Source organism: Zootoca vivipara, chromosome 7, assembly GCF_965207765.1.
Source record: "Zootoca vivipara chromosome 7, rZooViv2.hap1.1, whole genome shotgun sequence".
NCBI classification, from domain to species: Eukaryota; Metazoa; Chordata; class Lepidosauria; order Squamata; family Lacertidae; genus Zootoca; species Zootoca vivipara.
Genome location: NC_142590.1, coordinates 38,605,088 through 38,623,336, shown reverse-complemented (window position 1 = coordinate 38,623,336; position 18,249 = coordinate 38,605,088). Strand labels below are relative to the sequence as shown.

General features: G+C 42.3%; 1 protein-coding gene across 11 annotated transcripts in view; it reads right to left on the bottom strand.

Moving 5' to 3' along the window:
- Positions 1-142: 142 nt before the first annotated feature.
- The window catches only part of PARS2 (prolyl-tRNA synthetase 2, mitochondrial), a 37,221-nt gene continuing 19,114 nt past the window's right edge, over positions 143-18,249 (bottom strand). For 6 of the 11 annotated variants that reach the window (XM_088674007.1, XM_088674011.1, XM_088674009.1 and 3 more), the window contains 15 exons: positions 17,972-18,110; positions 16,096-16,208; positions 15,336-15,488; positions 14,356-14,510; positions 12,824-12,956; positions 11,684-11,847; positions 10,561-10,698; positions 10,336-10,453; positions 9,347-9,487; positions 8,150-8,314; positions 5,883-6,038; positions 4,447-4,569; positions 3,549-3,651; positions 2,831-2,893; positions 145-1,564 (listed from right to left, as the gene is read on the bottom strand). In XM_088674007.1, coding sequence (XP_088530133.1) covers positions 1,320-1,564; positions 2,831-2,893; positions 3,549-3,651; positions 4,447-4,569; positions 5,883-6,038; positions 8,150-8,314; positions 9,347-9,487; positions 10,336-10,453; positions 10,561-10,698; positions 11,684-11,847; positions 12,824-12,956; positions 14,356-14,510; positions 15,336-15,488; positions 16,096-16,208; positions 17,972-18,110 — 2,109 coding nt within the window. In that variant the 3' untranslated portion in view covers positions 145-1,319. Of the gene's footprint in view, positions 1,565-2,830; positions 2,894-3,548; positions 3,652-3,683; positions 4,570-5,882; positions 6,039-8,149; positions 8,315-9,346; positions 9,488-10,335; positions 10,454-10,560; positions 10,699-11,683; positions 11,848-12,823; positions 12,957-14,355; positions 14,511-15,335; positions 15,489-16,095; positions 16,209-17,971; positions 18,111-18,249 lie in introns of those variants that run through there. The other 5 variants (XM_088674013.1, XM_088674014.1, XM_088674012.1 and 2 more) reach the window with 5 other exon arrangements.

Genomic DNA, 18,249 nt, shown 5'->3' with positions numbered 1-18,249 from the left:
AAACCAGGGGCGCATGTCCATACTAATGCACATCCTGTGCCGGATTTACATATAAGCTACTGTATATAGCTTAGGGCCCCACTCTCTTGGGCCCCCCCAAAAAATTTAAAGGTACATTTCCAGAATATAAGATAATAAACAAAATAAAGCCTACATGCAGCAACAGTGTTTTGTGTTGTGTAGGCTCCTATGATGTAAGTCATGGGCCCCTCCTGCTAGCCTGCTTCCTAAAATATCACTGGTTTGCTCATTTCTACTATATATAGCATCTTAAAAAGCAGAGACATCACCTTGCCGACAAAGGTCCGTATAGTTAAAGCTATGGTTTTCCCAGTAGTGATGTATGGAAGTGAGAGCTGGACCATAAAGAAGGCTGATCGCCGAAGAATTGATGCCTTTGAATTATGGTGCTGGAGGAGACTCTTGAGAGTCCCATGGACTGCAAGAAGATCAAAGGAACATTAATACTACCCAGCTCCTGCTATGCCTATGACCCTGTTGAAGCTTTTGTTGAGTCTTATTTTTAAAAACCTTTAAATGGTTTTTAAAAAATGAGAACTCGTCCTGCATTGGTGTACACATTAAACTAGATTTAGAAAAGGGTGGGAGGCAGGAGAGGAACAGTAGCATATCTGCCCACCCCCCGCCTTCCACAGCAATACTATTTTATTTCTAGGTGTCTTTCCATTACCTATTGGTATTTAAACCCCTTCATGGATCACTGCCTTGTCGTGGCGAAGGGGCTTGAATAACACCAAGAAGCTATGAGCTATGCCGTGCAGGGTCACCCAAGACAGACAGGTCATAGCCAAGAATTTAGACTAAATGTGATCCCCCTGGAGAAGGAACTGGCAATCCACTCCAGTATTTTGCCAAGAAAACTCCACGGACATAAAAAAGGAGAAGCTTTGAGAAGAAAGTGAGAGTTTCCAAGGCATGCTCTGGTTCATGGGGTCACAGAGAGTAGAACATGACTAAGACGACTAAACAACAGCAGCAGCAACAACAACATTGGTATTTAAAAGGGGCTTGCAGGAGTGCTGTGTACAAGCTAATAAGTGACTAGGGCATGCCTGCCTTGATCTTCATAGAAAAGCCTGTTATGATGTACCTATAGCAAGCAAAAGTCCAGTAGGCTGGATTCTGTAGGGAATTGATGTTCTTTATTATCCAGGTAGCTGGTAAATTATCAATTCCTTTTATGGTCCTTTATAATGTTCTTGCTGAGGTTCAGTATAGGAAGAGTGATATTCACAGCCTTTTTGTTGTTGTTAGGAAGAGCTATACACCAAGATCCTTTCTCCTCTTCCAGTCCAATATTAATTTCCATTGGCCGATCTCCAGAGGTTTATAACAGCAAAAAGTCTGGAAGGGGTGTGGCGGATAGTATTCAGGGCTCTGGAACTCCTTAGAACACTTTCAGCAGCACTGTCGCTGTCCTCCGTCTTGCTGTTGCCTTCAAGCCTCTCCTTCTGATTGGAGAGAACAGCACTAACGCGCTCATGGGCATGTGCTGCAGCTAGGCACACAGAAGCATCTGGGTCATGCATCAAGCCTTCAAGAGCTGAAAATGAAAGAGAAATGTTAACACATAAGGGGGCTCTGATCCAAATAAATGCTAAACCTTTCATATTAAACCTTCAGCTATTTAATGGACATTGTTATTGTTGTGGATATCTTTAAAAATAACTCCACAAATTTTATGACTGGGACATATTTAGTGAATTTGCTTATTCATGTATTTCATATTAGGTGGATCAAAACACAGAAAAAACCCCTTCTATAAGTAAGTCAGTAATTAGATTGTTATAACAAAAGAAAAAAAATCTCTATGGAAAATCACATTTTAAAATGTCCTGCTCTCTAGCACCATCTGGTGTTGTGTGTTTGTAGCACATTCAAATCACTGTTTCTTTACTAATATACCTGAGTCCTGAGCTGCACAGTTTGAGAGGCGGTAAAGCCTGTTCCCAGGTTATTATTAGGGAGGTTATTATTATTAGGGAGGTTATTATTAGCGACCAATATAATAGAGAGAGTGGCTGTAGAGAGAAAAGGCACAAGTCCTGAAGGGAAAGAGCCTTACCTACAACTATTAGCTACCAAAACATTAGCTGTTACTTCTCTGCAACTGTGGGGACCAGAGTTTACATTTTAGGAAGGAAATATGGCAGTCCCACAATACTGCAAAATTCTCTGCAGACTTAATTTCCTAAATTGCAGCATAATTGTGTCCATATAATCATTATGTGAAACCACATCATAGAATCACCCTTTTACAGCCTCTTTTTCTAAAACTGATACCTTACAAAAAACAAGACGGTAAATTTACATATGTCTAATAGAGATTTGAAAAATACTTAAAAGTGTTTATATATTACCCTAAACACACTTTGATTTCTTTCCCCTCCCTAAGTATCTAGCAGTTTGTGCAATTTTGAATGCAACGGGGAGAAAAAAAGCAAAGTTGATTTTTCTGATTATATAGTGAGATTTTATGGAATATTAAAGAAAACATACATTGCTGCCTCAGAGGGTGGCCTCATAATGTTTTAAGGTGCTTTCAGTATTTTAATAGCAAGAATAATTAATGTGAGTTAATTCATAAATTATCAACCAATAAGTATTTGAACTTTCTGTCTTTTTTTGTCTATATTATCTTTCACAATTTTGGCATTTTAATAAAAACGAAGGAAGAAAGGGGGAAATATACAATCTATACAAGTGTAACAGTCTCTGCATCTAATTTTCTCTCCTTTGTGTTCACTCTCTTCATTTAGTACCTAAAGACATGACAGCAATAATCTTACAATTTCTCTATTTAACCTACCATGAATGATCATTTCCAAGTCTGTACTTCCTGCCTTGCTGTCCATATGTTGTACTAGAAAACCTAAAGGCAACACAAAAGGATTCAGTTGTCATTTACTTGGGTCAATGCATGGCAGCAACGCATGTAACTAATTCTACGTATATGTACAGTGCTTGAAAACAAGCCCTTTGTTTCAAAGAAATGCCTTAAGAAAGTGGGTTTAAAATTGTTATATGCTCAAGGACAAGGATGCAACTGTGTACTGGTTATCAGAGGAAGGGAGGGCTGGGTGTGCGTTCTGAAGCTAGCATTTGCTGAGTAGAAGCTTTCATCCAAACAAATGTCCACAAAGCAGCTTTATTGGCATCCTTTCAGCATAGCAGTGGCAAAACATGCTCCTGCACTTGACTGTGACAATGCCTCTTGCTTGTCTGGATAAAAGTGTGTGCGTGTGCGTGTGCTTGTATATAAATTCCTGAGTTTGATGTTGCAGGAATGTAGCCTACTGTACAAAGGTTTAGACTTTAGAGTCCTATCCATTGTTCCATGCACCCTTAGTTCTGGGCACACCCACTACTAGAAAGCTGCTTATAAGTGAATTTGGCCCTTGGGCTTAAATAAGTTCCCTAAACTTGTTTTAGGGGAATCTGCATGATTTTAAGGAATCCTCTCTACAGTAAAATGAAGGTCATGGCAAGAGGTAATGCAAACAGTTGAACTTGTGTTTTTCATTTACCAAGGAACACGATGGAAGCCCTTTTTATCGGAAGAAGCTCACTCTGAGTATAGTAAAGGTCCTGGTACAAGAATCTCTGGAGATTTGCCTCTTGCTTCTGCACCTGGAAACTCAAGAAATGTGTAATTGGCTTCATTAAAAATAAAAATAAAGAGCTGGTGTGAGAGTTAGGAAAGAGCTATATAAATAAACATACAACCATTATCATCATCATCATCATCATCATCATCATCATCATCATCATCATATCTGATTTTTAAAGAAGTCTGTAGATGGACAAATATCAGCTTGCTAGGAAGACTCAAATGAAGAAAGCTGTTCAGCTCACAGCATGGCTTTTGTTCCTGCAACTGGCTGCACTAACAGAAGAGGCGGAGAGCATCTTTGAAAATCACCCCTTACACAGAAGCAACATTCGGATCGAAAGCCATTATGCGAGCTAAACAGCAGTGTTGAATTCCACCCCAGAATTCCAAAATGTCACAATTAGGGATGTCACCCAGCCCATAATCTTTCAAAAAGATTATCACCCCACTTTGCCCTTAATCTAAAAGACAGTTTTTAAATCTACACATTTAAAAAAACAAATAAATGCAAAAAATTGTGGCTGTTGGTTTTTTTGTTTTAATTCCTTCGAGGTCATTACCCTTGCCACAATCAGGCTTGTGTTCTGCCTCTCTTGCTGTCCTTGTCTTTAGACTCCTTTGTACCAGCAAAGAACTTTTAGTGAAGCAATGGGAAGGGTTTGTACTCAGTGGTAGAGAGCACGTATCTTGCATGCAAAATACCCTGGGGACAACCCCTAGCATCTCCAGATAGGGCTGGGGAAGACTCTGACATCCTGGAGAACCGGTGCTGTTTAATGTAAAGCAATAGTCAGAACTTGTAGACAACATACAAGGTACTGGCAGGTTTCATCCAGAACTTCTTCATTCTCGGGCCAAGCTTTCCTGCTGACAACCTGCTTTGGTAGTTTCCATCCCAGGAACTGAAAGGATTCATTTAAGGCATAACTACATTCCTGCAAGATATGGAGATGATATATAGTTTGTTTTTTTTACACCATTCAGAAAACACAACGCCCAACTACTGAATAGTCTTTAGGAAGGACACACCTTCTGGTATTTGCTCATCAAGGGACAGGAAATGTGAATGTTGAAGTTTAGTATATTTACACTCAAGGAAGCATGAAAGCACTGTATGGGAAATGCACCCGGAAGACAAAATGTATTGAGGAGTTAGTGATCTGACTGACACAGAGCCCCTCCTGCCTCTGTTCCTTCCCCCTCCCTCGCTCTTGTTAAGTTTTTTGATGGTGTGAGAACAGTCTTAGATGCCCTGAGAACATTGGGAGGAGGTGAAGCCCACCCCCCACAGCTGCCTCATCAGTTGTGAAGGATAATGATGGGTACCTTCTTTGATGTTGGACATTGTTTTGAGAAAATGAGGCATTGGTATGCGACAACCGGTGGCTAGGACTTTGTTAGCCCAAAAATGGAAAACTCAGGAGTTACCAACGATTGAAGAGTGGCAGACAAAAATGATGGACTATGCGGAATTAGCAAGACTGACTAGCAGGATCCGAAACCAGGGAGAGTCAAAGTTCCAAAAGGATTGGAGTAAATTTGTGGACTATATGGAGGAGAACTGTAGAAGTTTAAAGACACTTGCAGGACTGAAATAAATCCTACGAATTGACTTTAAATAGAAGGAATAAAGGAACTGCAAGACAGGATTGGACAGAAAAAAACCGTTTGGGGGGAGGGAGGGAAGTCAAAGCTCGGCAGAGCAAAGAAAATTGTAATAATTGATAAGATGGTTAGAAGAAAAGTTCTGTGTTTGTTATGTTTGTTGTTGTTTGTTTTGTTATTGCTAAATGTGTTTAATTGGAAATTTAATAAAAATGTCTTTTAAAAAAAGAAAAGAAAATGAGGCATTGGGAGGGGGGGGCTATCTATAAAATTGAATGGTTTGGGCAGAATTTCTTTGAAGCTTGTGCACAGACTGATTGGCCGCAGAACCGTGCAAACTGAGGCTACCTGGGGGAGTCACTTCGCTGCTTCTCGAGGGCTTCCAAGTGGCAAACTGAAGTGCTTGGTTGGTATGTATACATTGCTTGCTGTTTTAGAATAAAATCTTTAATCTTCTCACTCACTCACTTGTGTAGTTTGCATTGCGTCTGAATCTCATTTTAAAAGAACCACATTGCCTTTGGCAAGACAAGCACTCAGATGGGAGGTAGAAAAGGCTAGAATAGAGAACTTTTTAAATTATCTGGTTGGTGAGAACCATGATTGTTCCCCTGAAAATAAAGAAATGTTGGCAGACGCTTGCCTTGTGGATGTCAGGGTCCTCCTCTTCGAGATGCAGAAGTAATGGAACCAAGTTTTCTAGTACCTGATGCCTCATTGCATGCTTGTTATTTTTCTTAGCCCGTTTCACCATTTTCCCAAAAAGACTTATGGCGGAAGCACGGACACTTGCTCTTTCCTGTCTCAAAAACAAAAGAAGGCAGTGAGATTGTTTCAGTAGAGAGTGACATGCATACCGGCCCCGATTAAAAATTTGTAATCCCATTTCTCCATTATTATTTTTAAACGATAATTTTATTTCATAATTCATGAACCTAGACAAAATGACCGCAGCAATTAGAAACATCCCCAAGCAAAAATGTATAAGTGAGTGGAAACAGGTGGAAGATTATTTAATAAAAGAAAACTTTAATATCAAATTGGTGGTATGTCTACATTAAAAGAAAAACAGGGAAAAAATGAAAATGAGAAAATCTTAAAAAAATAAAAGGAAAAGAGAGAGGAAATACAACTGATGCTTAGATAGAAGCAAGAACTAATGAGTGTGAACAAAAGGGAAGCCATGTATGGGCAGTGAGGAGTCAACTTTTAACTGTAACTTTTAGCTGACAGATTGCAAAATCTGAATACAAAAATTGATATGATATTTTAATTGCTATATTATAATTGGTTGAAATCTGAGTTATGTTAATTTGCATTATATGTTATATCGGATATTTAAATATGATTTGGTTGAATATCATTTCAAATTTATGTTTTCGATTTGCCTTTCTTTTCGTTTTTTTCTCTTTCCTAGCTTTTCAATATGATTTGTATTAATTTGTTTATATAATCATTGGTTAATATTTTCTGTTTTCTTTTACTTTCTTCTTTTTGCGTTGCTATTTGTTATATTTCTTTTTGTATTTGTTTTGCCAAATTGAAATAAAGATTATTATTATTTTTTAAAAAGATAATTTTATTTCATTTCTGAATTATTTCCTATGAAGCAACTCAAAGCGATTTCACAATACAATAAAAACATATGGCAAACTAGTGCCAAATGTATTGCTCTGGTTTCCTTTGGACCACATCAGTGAGGATGAGAGGTGGGGTCTTTGTTGTCTGGGCAGCCCAGGTCCTCCATACACACTGCTTAGGCTTGCGTCCAGGGGACGTCACTTCAATGCTGCTAATGCAGCAGTATGACTTCACCCCCGGAGGCCCACTCCATTGTCTCTCTAGACAGACGGATGCCAGCAACAACAACAAAAGTATCTAAAACAAAATTTAAAAAGTGTGCATGCACACGAAAGCTCATACCAATGACAAACTTAGTTGGTCTCTAAGGTGCTACTGGAAGGATTTTTTAAAATTTTGTTTCGACTACAGCAGACCAACACGGCTACCTACCTGTAACTAGTATCTTAAACAATCACATAAAAGTAATCGAAAAGCATTATATATTAAAAACAGTTAAAAACAATTACATATACTGCATATGTGAGTAATGTAATACTAGTGGGATAAAAATCTCCACTTAGAAGGGTTGTTGAAACTGGAAAGTCTCCAACAGATGCTGAAAAGACCATAAAGATTCTACCTGTCTGAAATGTAATGGAAGGGAGATACCAGCACACTAATAGCCAGATTCCACTTCATGTGGAATGAGCCTCCTGATAAGATGGAATCTGCAGTATATCCTATCCTGCTAAGTGCAGTGATTGGTTTGGTATGTAAGGGATGAGATTATTTTTCAGATATTCTTGTCCCAAGCTGTATAGGGCTATGTGGAACGGTTCATACGAGTGAATAGTAGCTGCTGCATTTTTTCCTCCATAGGGGGATTCTGATTTTGGGGTATTGTTGAAGGATGACAATTTGTCTACCTTATTACTATATTTTTGGCACCACATTAGGATTTTCTGCCTCAGACTTTAACATCTATTGGGTTATCTCCATTTTTTTTTACCTTACTAAAGCTGTGCAGCATCTATCTCTGGGCAGGGTTATTAGCTGTTTATTTTGCTCCCCGCGATTCTCCCCTGCTATTTTATTCTTACAGCAACCTTGTGAGGTAGGTTAGGCCAAGAAAAAGAGCGACAGCCACAAGGACACTGAGTTTCTTTAATGGCAGTGCCAGAGTAGGGATCTGAATCTGAGAGTCTTTAAGTCCCACACTCTAGGGGCACTGCATCATACTGGGATGTCAATGTCAATGGGACCTCAAGATAAAATCACTTCTGTGAGAGGGTAGGCCTGCCTCTTGGCTTGTAACAAAACCCAGCCAGTGTGACACTGCTTTCTTACATCACTGAATAGTTCCTGGAGAGAAAGGCTGATATCGCAAATACAGTCTGCTCCTTCTGGGCCAATAAGAATCTTCTCAATTTCAGCAACTGCATCTACAAACAGCCGCCCATCCATCCCAGTAAGACTTTTTGTCATGGCAGGCAATACAATCTTTACTTCCTCCTGCATGGAAAGGCATAATTTAAGTTAATAAATAGTCAAACCTAGGGTTCTCGAACCGCTCCGTTTTTGAACATTTTGACTCCTGAACGCTGAAAACACAGAAGTAAATGCTCCGGTTTTTTAATGTTTTTCAGAACCCGAACGTCCAACACAGTCTCTGTTTTGAGTTTCCCTACTGAATTGAGGCTTCCACTTTCAGTTTTCAAACGTTTCGGAAGTCGAATGGTCTTCCGGAATGGATTACGTTCAAAAACTGAAGTTCCACTGTACCAGACCTATGGATAACAAGCTATCAGGATGTTATGTTTAAACATGAAGCAGTGGACAAGAAACATAATTTTAAGGTAAAGAAAGTGAAATAGCAATGGAGAATTAAGATTTATTTGTAATATAATGTACGGCACTTACCTTCTCCAACTAATAAAGTCTATTAAAAATAAAATCTTATACATGCCTGCTCAGAAGTAAGACAAGATGGCTTATCAATATTTCCAATTGTGGGAATATTTTATAAGTGCATTCAACTGAGATGAGAATACTTTAAAAAATCTTTATCCTAAGCATGCAAAATGCTGAAGAACATTCCATGTGCCGATAGATGTTTAGGGCACAATCTGCTTATGCCACGTTCTGGAGAATTTGTGACCATAACTCATAGGCTTTGGAGATTATTGCTATTTTTGGATGGGATTCAATTCAACATACTGGAAAATTCAGGTTGCTCAATTAAAGTTGATTTTGTGCTCTTTCATAACAAATGCACTTCACCCAAAATCAGACTTTTTCTAATAAGGAAAATTGTGGGTAAACACACTGGAAAGTATGGGCTAATAATTGATTGACACAACATCATAGAACCTCCCCACAAACAAATCAGAACGAATTATCAATACAGTAAATAGTTCATGTTGTCTAACTGCTCCGCAAATCTTGTGCAAACAAATTGAGTAGAATGCAATTAAATCCTCAACAGATATTTCTGAATATATCAACTAAATCCAGTGAAATCATACAACAGGCCCTGTTATTTACCTTTCCTATCCAGTATGTGATGTTAACCAGTCCTTTGATACACAATGCCCGGATGACTGGGTTTTCATTAGTCAGTCCTCGCTTCAGACGATACAAAGAATACTGTTTGGGAAGTCTTCTGGCCTCTGACATACAAAGAAGCTAAAAGACAAAGAAGAGGTCCATGAGAATTTGGTTCACAAGCAACCGCCTGCTTCAGTTTCCTCCAGAGAGATACACCCCCAAAATCCTGTTCAGATGCCAAACATGTACTAACCTGTTTCTGGCACTTGGTTATCAATCCTACCCAAAATTTCAAAGTACACAGTGGCCCTTCCAATGGACATGCAATCTGTTTCTTCGTCCATGTTAAGTAGAAATGGCCTGCAGTAGGTTGCACCCATCCATTCTTGTGTCTTCAGGGGGATTTATATGGTTTATTCTTTGTGCTGCATTCAACCACAGCAGGGGTAGGGAATCTCCAGCATGGGGACCAAATTTGGCCAGCACAGGTTCCAGTTTGTCCTGTGAGGCCACTTCCCCTGAGCCATGCCTACTTGCTGCATATCTGATGTCATATGTGACATGACCTAATGCCAAATGTTCAGGAACATAAGGACCAACCTAGCATTAGAGATGATGCACTTTCTCAAATATTACTAGTTCTGTCATTACTTGTTTTGCCACAGTTGAACAGCTTCTGCTTTTAATAAGTAAAACTGTATTGTTTTAATATTTACCTAATTTATTCTGCCCGCAGCATCCTACACAAAACGCAACAGGATGAAGCGGCTCTTCAGATGCACTGCTACAAATATATTCTGTTTGATCCAACTCCACTTACACCACCAGCAATACAACTATCTGAGAACATAACCACAGAGTCACAGGTGGGCATTACAGTATCACTATATTTGTACAGCCATCCTTGGAATCAAGGCCAACAAGCCACTCTGCACTCCTAGAAAGGCCTCTATGGTTCCACAGTGCAGAAGCTGCATCTTCCTTACTTCGCTGAAGAAAGCCAATCCTGTGATCTGGTGCTCTTCATCACCTCGCTCCAGGAAGGGAACTAGGAGGTACAAGATCCTCAAAACGTCGTAATAATAGGAGGTCTGAAGCATGACTCTGGTTAGGAAAGACAATGCACACCGTTATGGCCAGCGGTTAACTCTACACTTGGGAATTTTTGTAAATGTTTGGGGTGCTCTAACCAAATCTTTACCACTGCGCACCTTGCAATAAGGCCTACTCCCCGGTGGTGATCTTCGCAGCTGGTGAGTAGCTCCCAGCCCCGCTCCTTCTCAATAAGCGTAAACTCACAATAGCACCTCGCAGCTAGGAGAAGAGTCTTCAGTGCTGCCACAATATAGCTGAATTTTAAAAATCAAATCAAATATGAGACACATCAAGAAGCAGGTGTAGCACAACTGCGACTTCCCAGTTGGGCAGTCCCCAGTTCAGATGTTACCTCTGCCACAAACCCACTCACTCTCACTAGGTGGCCTTAGCTAAGGCCAGACTCAACCCTCCATCTGCATACTGTATGGGGATAGAACTAGTCTGCTTTACAGGGCTGGTGTAGGAATATTGATGAAGCGCTAGAGCGCATTGGAGAAATTCTATGTACAATTTAAACACTAGCTGAAGCTTCTGACCCAGACTCAAGAGCAGCCCCGTATCTGGCACACTCTGCAGTAATCAAGCCTTCAGGTTCCTAATGCATGGACTACTGTGGTCAGGTTGCCCCTATCCAGGAATGGCTGCCTAGTCCTACTCCTGAACTGCATCTGCAGGACATACTGTTTGAAGGGACACCCCCTCCCCCATCTAATCCAGGAGACTTGGTGGCCTGCAGGCGAAACCCACCATGCCAGGCCTTTTAAATCATCTTTTTAAACCAGCCCATTACCAGCATCTCCACTTGCCAGGCAACCTTTCCTCTGCCCACTTCCTGCAAAAGAGCCATCTTTGGGAACTGCCGCTTTTATCATTGCAAACATTGGAGAACGCTGGCTCCTCTGATGTGTGCGATGCTGTGTCCACCCACCAGCGCCCCATCAAGGGCATTGCCAGAAATTAAAATGGCGGCCTCCAAAACAACCTGCTTTTTTTCAAGGGGAAGGGGAGGGACTCAGGGCAAGGCAAAAGTGGTGGGCCCCTTGGGGGGGGTGTCCTTGCAGCTGCCTGAGGGTGCTGATGCCAGGGCTAGATTATGCCCACCGATGATCTGCTCTGTGTGGGTGAGATTTACTCAAGAGAACATAGTGCATGGAAGCATGCCGTTACAAAGGAGCATGTTCACATGTTCTGGGGAGTGCGTTTAGCCCCTACCATAACAATTTCTCTCATATTTACCCCACAGGCTCAAATTCCTCCTGAGAATCTGAGTTCTTTATTACGCTGTGCCTGATGCTATAGTGCACCTGAACAAGCAGTGCCATCAGCAGCCGGGGAAAGATGTAGAGGGCCACTTCCGAACTTTTGGGCATAGATAACAGCTTCGAGAAAGCGCTGGCAGCCTGAGGGAGAGGGAGAGAGAGACTGTGGTAAGATCTTTTCTCTGCAGAGCTCATTTATGTTTCTGGGGGTTGTTACTCCTGAACCACTTATCTTTCCTGGACTAATTTTAAATGTAAACACCTCTTCCCGAGTCAGGTCAATGATGTATGCAACCTCTGTATAATTAGGTATATATAATAAGGTATAATAACTGCAATTGATTTGAAAGCCTAGTTAACAAGGATGTGATTTTGGCAAGAATGGGCACCGCCTGAAAGAAACGTGACCCTAAGCCTATTTATTCACAAGTAGCAGTCACTGGATTCAATGGAGTGAATAGGCAAGCAAGCTCAGGACTGCAACTTTAGAAAAGTAGCACCGATTCATGCAGTACTGAATGCCAATGTATCACTGCTGATTATTTATTAGGGATTTCAACACTTTTGCAGTGACATCACTCAGTTCCTTTACAATCTCCCTGCATGGAGAATGCTCCCTGTCGGACACCACACAGGACATTTGTATAATGTGACTGCTAGCAGGTCACGTGGCTGGCAGTTACATGAGTTTACATTTGCTAGGAAGCAGCAGTGAATGTACATGCTAGAAAATACCTGTGCATGCAATCATTATGTGATCTGACATATATAGGCTGCATGCTCTTTCCTACAAGGGATTTTGTCACATCCAAAGCAGGTCCTGTGCCGAAGGAGTCTTGGAAGAAGTACTGGAACTTGTTTTAGGAACAGAAGAAGCTGACTTCTGCTGAGTGGACCAATGGTCCATCTAGCTCAGTATAGCATACACTGACTGGCAGCAGCTCTCCAGGCTTTCAGACAGGGTTCTCTCCCAACCTGACCTGAAGATGCTGGGGATTGAACTTAGGACCTTTTGCAGGCAAGGCAGATGATCTACCACTGAGCTATGCCCCTCCTTCCTTCTCTCTAGGGAGCTCATTTGCAAAAACCATCCAGACAAGTTGGAACAATTCCTTACAGCCAGAGGTGTGATATAGTTTCCCGTGACCTTTGGGCTCATCTGCAGCTTTTTCAGCAGTACATTCACAAGGAGAGTTAGGTCATTGTAGGAACATGTTTTGGTCAACACATGCCACATCTCAGAAGCATACCTGCAAGTTCAGGGGAGGGAAACAGAAACATTTCAGGTGTCAGGAGAAACCAGTGTGGTGTAGTGAGAGCCAGTGTGGTGTAGTGGTTAAGAGCAGTAGACTCGTAATCTGGGGAACTGGGTTCGCGTCCCGCTCCTCCACATGCAGCTGCTGGGTGACCTTGGGCTAGTCACACTTCTCTGAAGTCTCTCAGCCCCACCCACCTCACAGGGTGTCTGTTGTGGGGGAGGAAGGGAAAAGGAGATTGTTAGCCGCTTTGAGACTCCTTTGGGTAGTGATAAAGCGGGACATCAAATCCAAACTCCTCCTCCTCCTCTTCTTCTTCTTCTTCTTCTTCTTCTTCTTCTTCTTCTTCTTCTTCTTCTTCTTCTTCTTCTTCTTCTTCTTCTTCTTCTTCTATATCCACAACTTTGTCATTTGCCTATCCTCCCTCCCAACTGTTCTGAGTGCATAAATCAGGGATTGGGAAGCTGTAGTCCTCCAGGTGTTGATGGGACATCCAGCATAGCCAATGGACAGGGATGCTGGAAGCTGCAGTCCAGCAACATCTGGAGGACCACAGCTCCCTCATCCCTGGCATAAATGAAGACTTTGAAGAGTCCACAGGGAGCAACAATGGCTGCAGTGGTGGGATCAAAAGTACACCATGGAATACCACCAGGAACGATACATTATGCTTAAGTAACTGAGGTGCAATACCATTATTCGGACCAATAGAAATTATTGATTTGTCCTCATAAGGAAACATTAACAGAGTAGTGAGCCAGCATTTGAGTTCACCATAACTTTTCTGCAGGCTGGATGCTGAGTAAAACCAAAACAACCCCCCTAAAAACAGTGGCTCGGGGGAGGGCAGAGAAAAAGATGTGGCGTGCGAGGGGAAAGTCCCAATCTGCATTTTGTAAAATGGAGAGGAGAAGGTGTTCTGCAGACTTGGGGGCCAAACTAGATGTCACCCCTGAGGTGTGTGAATGCTTCTGTCGCTTTACTAACCCCTCTGCCCTCAAATAACAGCCATGCCTCTCTCTCTTTAGCGTCAGAAATCCCTTGCTCTATTTCCCCTCAATCCAGAGCCCTCCTACATTTCCGTAACTAGACCAGGCTTCTGCTCCAACCCTCCTAAATCCATGAGCTGTTTGCTTTTTCCGTATGGGAACTGGTTGCGAAGGATGACTGCGGGAGGCCGTTCCGGTTCCCACTCTCTCCTTGCGGGAAAAGGTGGCACTCATAAGAATCTTCCCTGCTGGCTGTAGGTATTTTCTGATTTGTATTTTCTGGAGCACTGAGGCCCGAGTGCAGGTGGGAGAGAATGGGAACCCATTCCCGTGTTTCCCCCACCCCAAGGTGTCCAGGGATTGAAGGCTGACCCAGCAGGGCTAAGCATCATTGAACTATGTACCTGTCGATTGGTAAAGGGCACTGGAGAAGGGCACTGCATACTTCTGCCATGTAGGCATGTGCCAGCTGAGCCAGGATCTCCATCATTATTTGCCTGTCCTGGTACTGGTAAATGGAACCAAGCTGCTGGTAGATCTTATCCACAATTTCTGGCACCTTGAAGGAAACAAGCATGCTTCAGTTAAATGCCCTGCTAGAGGGAAGCAGCGCTGGGGCAGGGACCACACTACAAGGTACAAACCAGAGCCCTCAAAGAGCAGAAAGCAAACATATACTTAAAGTATGTCACCCAAAGCATCCTGGGAACTGTAGCTTTGTCGGGGTGAACTGCACTTCCCAGGAATATTTGAGGGAAAGCCACGTGCTTTAAATGTGTGGTATGGATGCGACCCCCTGTTTTCATGGCCAAGCAACAAATCATTAAGATATTGATTATTTAAGGTATTTAAGATATTTATTATTGCAGTACTTTCACTGCTAGGGAGGGGGAGAAGTGCCTGTGGGATTTTCCGTCTCAAGTGCCAAAATAATGTGACTGGACTTAGGCTGGGGAGGCTATTTGCTCAGTCAGCAAAACATCTTAGGCTGGTCCTGGAGGTGAGAAGTCACAACGATCCCCTGCTCTGGTCATTTGGGTTCTCCCCAAGATTGGTAGAAGTTGGGTGGCCATCTGTCATGGATGCTTTAGCTGAGATTCCTGCATTGCGGGGTGTTGGACTTGATGACCCTCGCGGTCCCTTCCAACTCTGCAATTCTATGGTACAGGGAGCACGCGTCAGCTGATCAATAATTAGGCACTGACACAGGAAAACATCCTGGGAGCACTGGCAGAGCCTTGCCAAGACCATCAATGGTCCTTTACCACAGATAAACCGTAAAAGCCATTTACAGTTTATCTCAGGGTCTAAAATGGTAATGGTGCATCTCAAAAAGCCGCCTCTGTCACTGCTGGGGTCTCTGCCAGCTCCAAACATCTCCTACCTGCCTATGTAACCTGTGCATGTATCGCTGCAGGATTACAGATGTGATGTCACGTGATGCCGCTGTGGTGCTCTTATTGGCTTCCTTTAGGCAGTCTATAGCGGTCAACAAAAGCTCTGTGATCTGTAGCGCTGTGAGGTACGGCAGAAATTCCTAAGAGAGGAGACACAGAGCAGCACTTTGTTGAAAGGACAACAGCAAGGCAAGCTCAACTGGCAGGGCTTCCTTGTTCTAAGAGACCTTTGCAGGAAGGAATGAAAAGTTCCGTGGAGGAGCCCATTCCTCTGCCACTTCACTCAGCAGTTAAATTCAACCAGCTACTCTGGGATTTGCTCCCAAGAAAAGGTATATAGATTTGAAACCTGGTGTTCTCAGCTTTTCATCTTACGGAGGAAACCAGACCCACTGGTTTGAACTGATGAGACCCTTTTCACCCAATGCATGTGCTCTACCATGGATCTTGCAGCCCTTCCGCAAGTTTTATATCAGAAAACTGAAAATGGGGAAGATCCCATGCATGCAAGCTCAGAAGTACCACAGAGTCCAATGGGTCTTTCTCCTCTTGAGGAAGGGCACATAGAATTGCAGCATTGCTGACCTATGATCTGAAGGTGGAAATCTTTGCCCCAAAACTCATTACAAAGATGTAGTAATAATTATGGTTCTGCCCCAACCTTACGCCCTATCAGGACTAAGTTATGGTGGCCTCTGCAGTTTGCATATCCTCTGCATTGCATCATATCCAGCACAGAACAATTACCTGAATAATATGGGTGATATTTTGATGAGACAGAGTAGGGTCATAGGAACCCAGGATCTCTTCACACAGTTGGATCTCTTCTGCTTCCAGGGAATCACTTTTGTTTTCGAAGGCTAACGAGAAAAAGAGTGACTTTAAAGTTTCTCCAAGCGGAGAGTTTGCTATCAGGCTGCTGTGTGGGTGTCTGGAGTTCAGAAAAAAGGGAGAGAAGGGGCCAGAATGGCTGACTAATGAGACATAATGGCCAGTGACCAACCTGTTCCAGCCACATCTTTTGTTAGGGAAAATGGCACAGAATGGCAAACAAACACTTTGGGACTCACCCACAGCTAAGGTGGGTCTTGAGGTCAGTGTATGATGGGAACAACAGAAGTAGGTTTTGGAACAGGAAAGGAAGGCAAAAGGACACAGGCTGCTCCCAGGAAGCCACTATTTTGCAGGTGAGAATCAATTGCATGCCAATTTATTAAAGTTGTGAAGGTTGTTTATTTAGGTGATAGGCATACTGCTCATTGTACAAGCCACAACACAGTTAAGTAACTAGAACAAAATAAGCTGTTTGCCTCCTCCAACGCTCCACTTGAATGTTTGCAAATAAAGCAAATATTACAGAAATGGCATATATCTCTCATCGTCTCTTCTCCAAAAGGAAGCCAAGCCCTGGATAGCATTACCCCTGGAACCTGGAGATGTGGGGATGCATAACAGTAACCTGGGTCGGCCTGCCCCATTCCAAAATCCTCCTTAATTCTCAAATTAGCTCTGGAAACTGCAGAGCGGGTATCCTGCTGCAACTGAGATGTGACCACCCATGATTTGGCACTGAGCTATAGATATCTTCTCCACCAGGGACTTCTCTCAAAGCCCCACTTTGTAGCTACGTTAGGCAGGATCTTCTCCAGCTTCTGCACAGTGAGGACTACAGGGGTTGTCAGCACAAAATCCAACACGCTATGGCAGAGACAAAAGGAGCATGAAGGGCAAACAGACCAGTGTCTGCAGAACAGCTAACTAAATAAAAGCACCCTTTGCTGTTGCACAAAATGGGCATGTCTCTCCAGATTTTTGGAACCCCCTAATAATGATGCAATACATCAAATTAATAGTCTCTGCTGTGGATCGTCTCAGAATTCCAGAATACTTCTTTCCACATGAAATAATAGAAAGTTGTTTTGAAAACTTTAAGTTGGCTTTGAGTTGGTGTGCTGCAAAGCTGAAGGAAACCACACACTGGCTTCTGATACTATTGAGAGGCTGCACCTTCTGCCTCGCAACAAGAACATTGCGGCAATGGGAAGACCAACCTGGCTCCACCCATTGGCTAGTGAAGGTTCCTTCTCCCTCCCCATTCCTTCTGTTTCATGTCTATTAGATTGCAACCTTGTGGTCAGAGACTACCTTGTCTTTTGGTATATGTGCAGTGCTTAGAAAATAGGCACCTTATAATAACAGTACTGTAGTCCTGTAGTTATTTGTCTGCAGGTATGTGCAGGTGTTTTGTCTTTTGTTAATGTGGGGGCCTGGAGATTCTAAGCACCCCTGTTTTTTCTTCTGTGAAATGGGTATTATGTGGTGCCAACAACAGTTGATTCTTCTTCTTCTTTATTAAATTTATTAAACACCTTCTCTCACTGCAGGCAACTCAAGGCGTCTTGACAAAATAAAAATAAAAATTCCAAATGTGCACTTGGGCCAGAAAAAAAGAGAGAAAATTGGGGATTCCTGATATAATGCAATACCCAGATATAATAAAATATAGGACATAAGAAGAGAGTGTCAAGGGCAACAAGTCAATGGCTGCCAAATAAAGTACAGTCTACTACTTCTATATAGATTCACAGTTTGGATACTGGAGTTTTCACAGCTCCTATCTTACCGTTTTGGCGCAGCATAAGGGAGTACAGGAAATACATGCCTTCCATAGCATGTTCACCAATTTCCTTTTGGGGGTCATTGAGACGCAGACACAGCTGACCAATCAGATGCCCAAGCTTAGGACATTCATCAGGTGACGCCTGAATGGAGAAATTGAGAGTGCGGTCTTTTGACACTGAGGGGAAGAGAAGAAATCTTTGTGCTCCTTGAATGAAAAAAGTCCCCCTGTGTGGATGAACTGATGTTTGGAATTACATTGTCTTTTTCTGATGAGCTTTG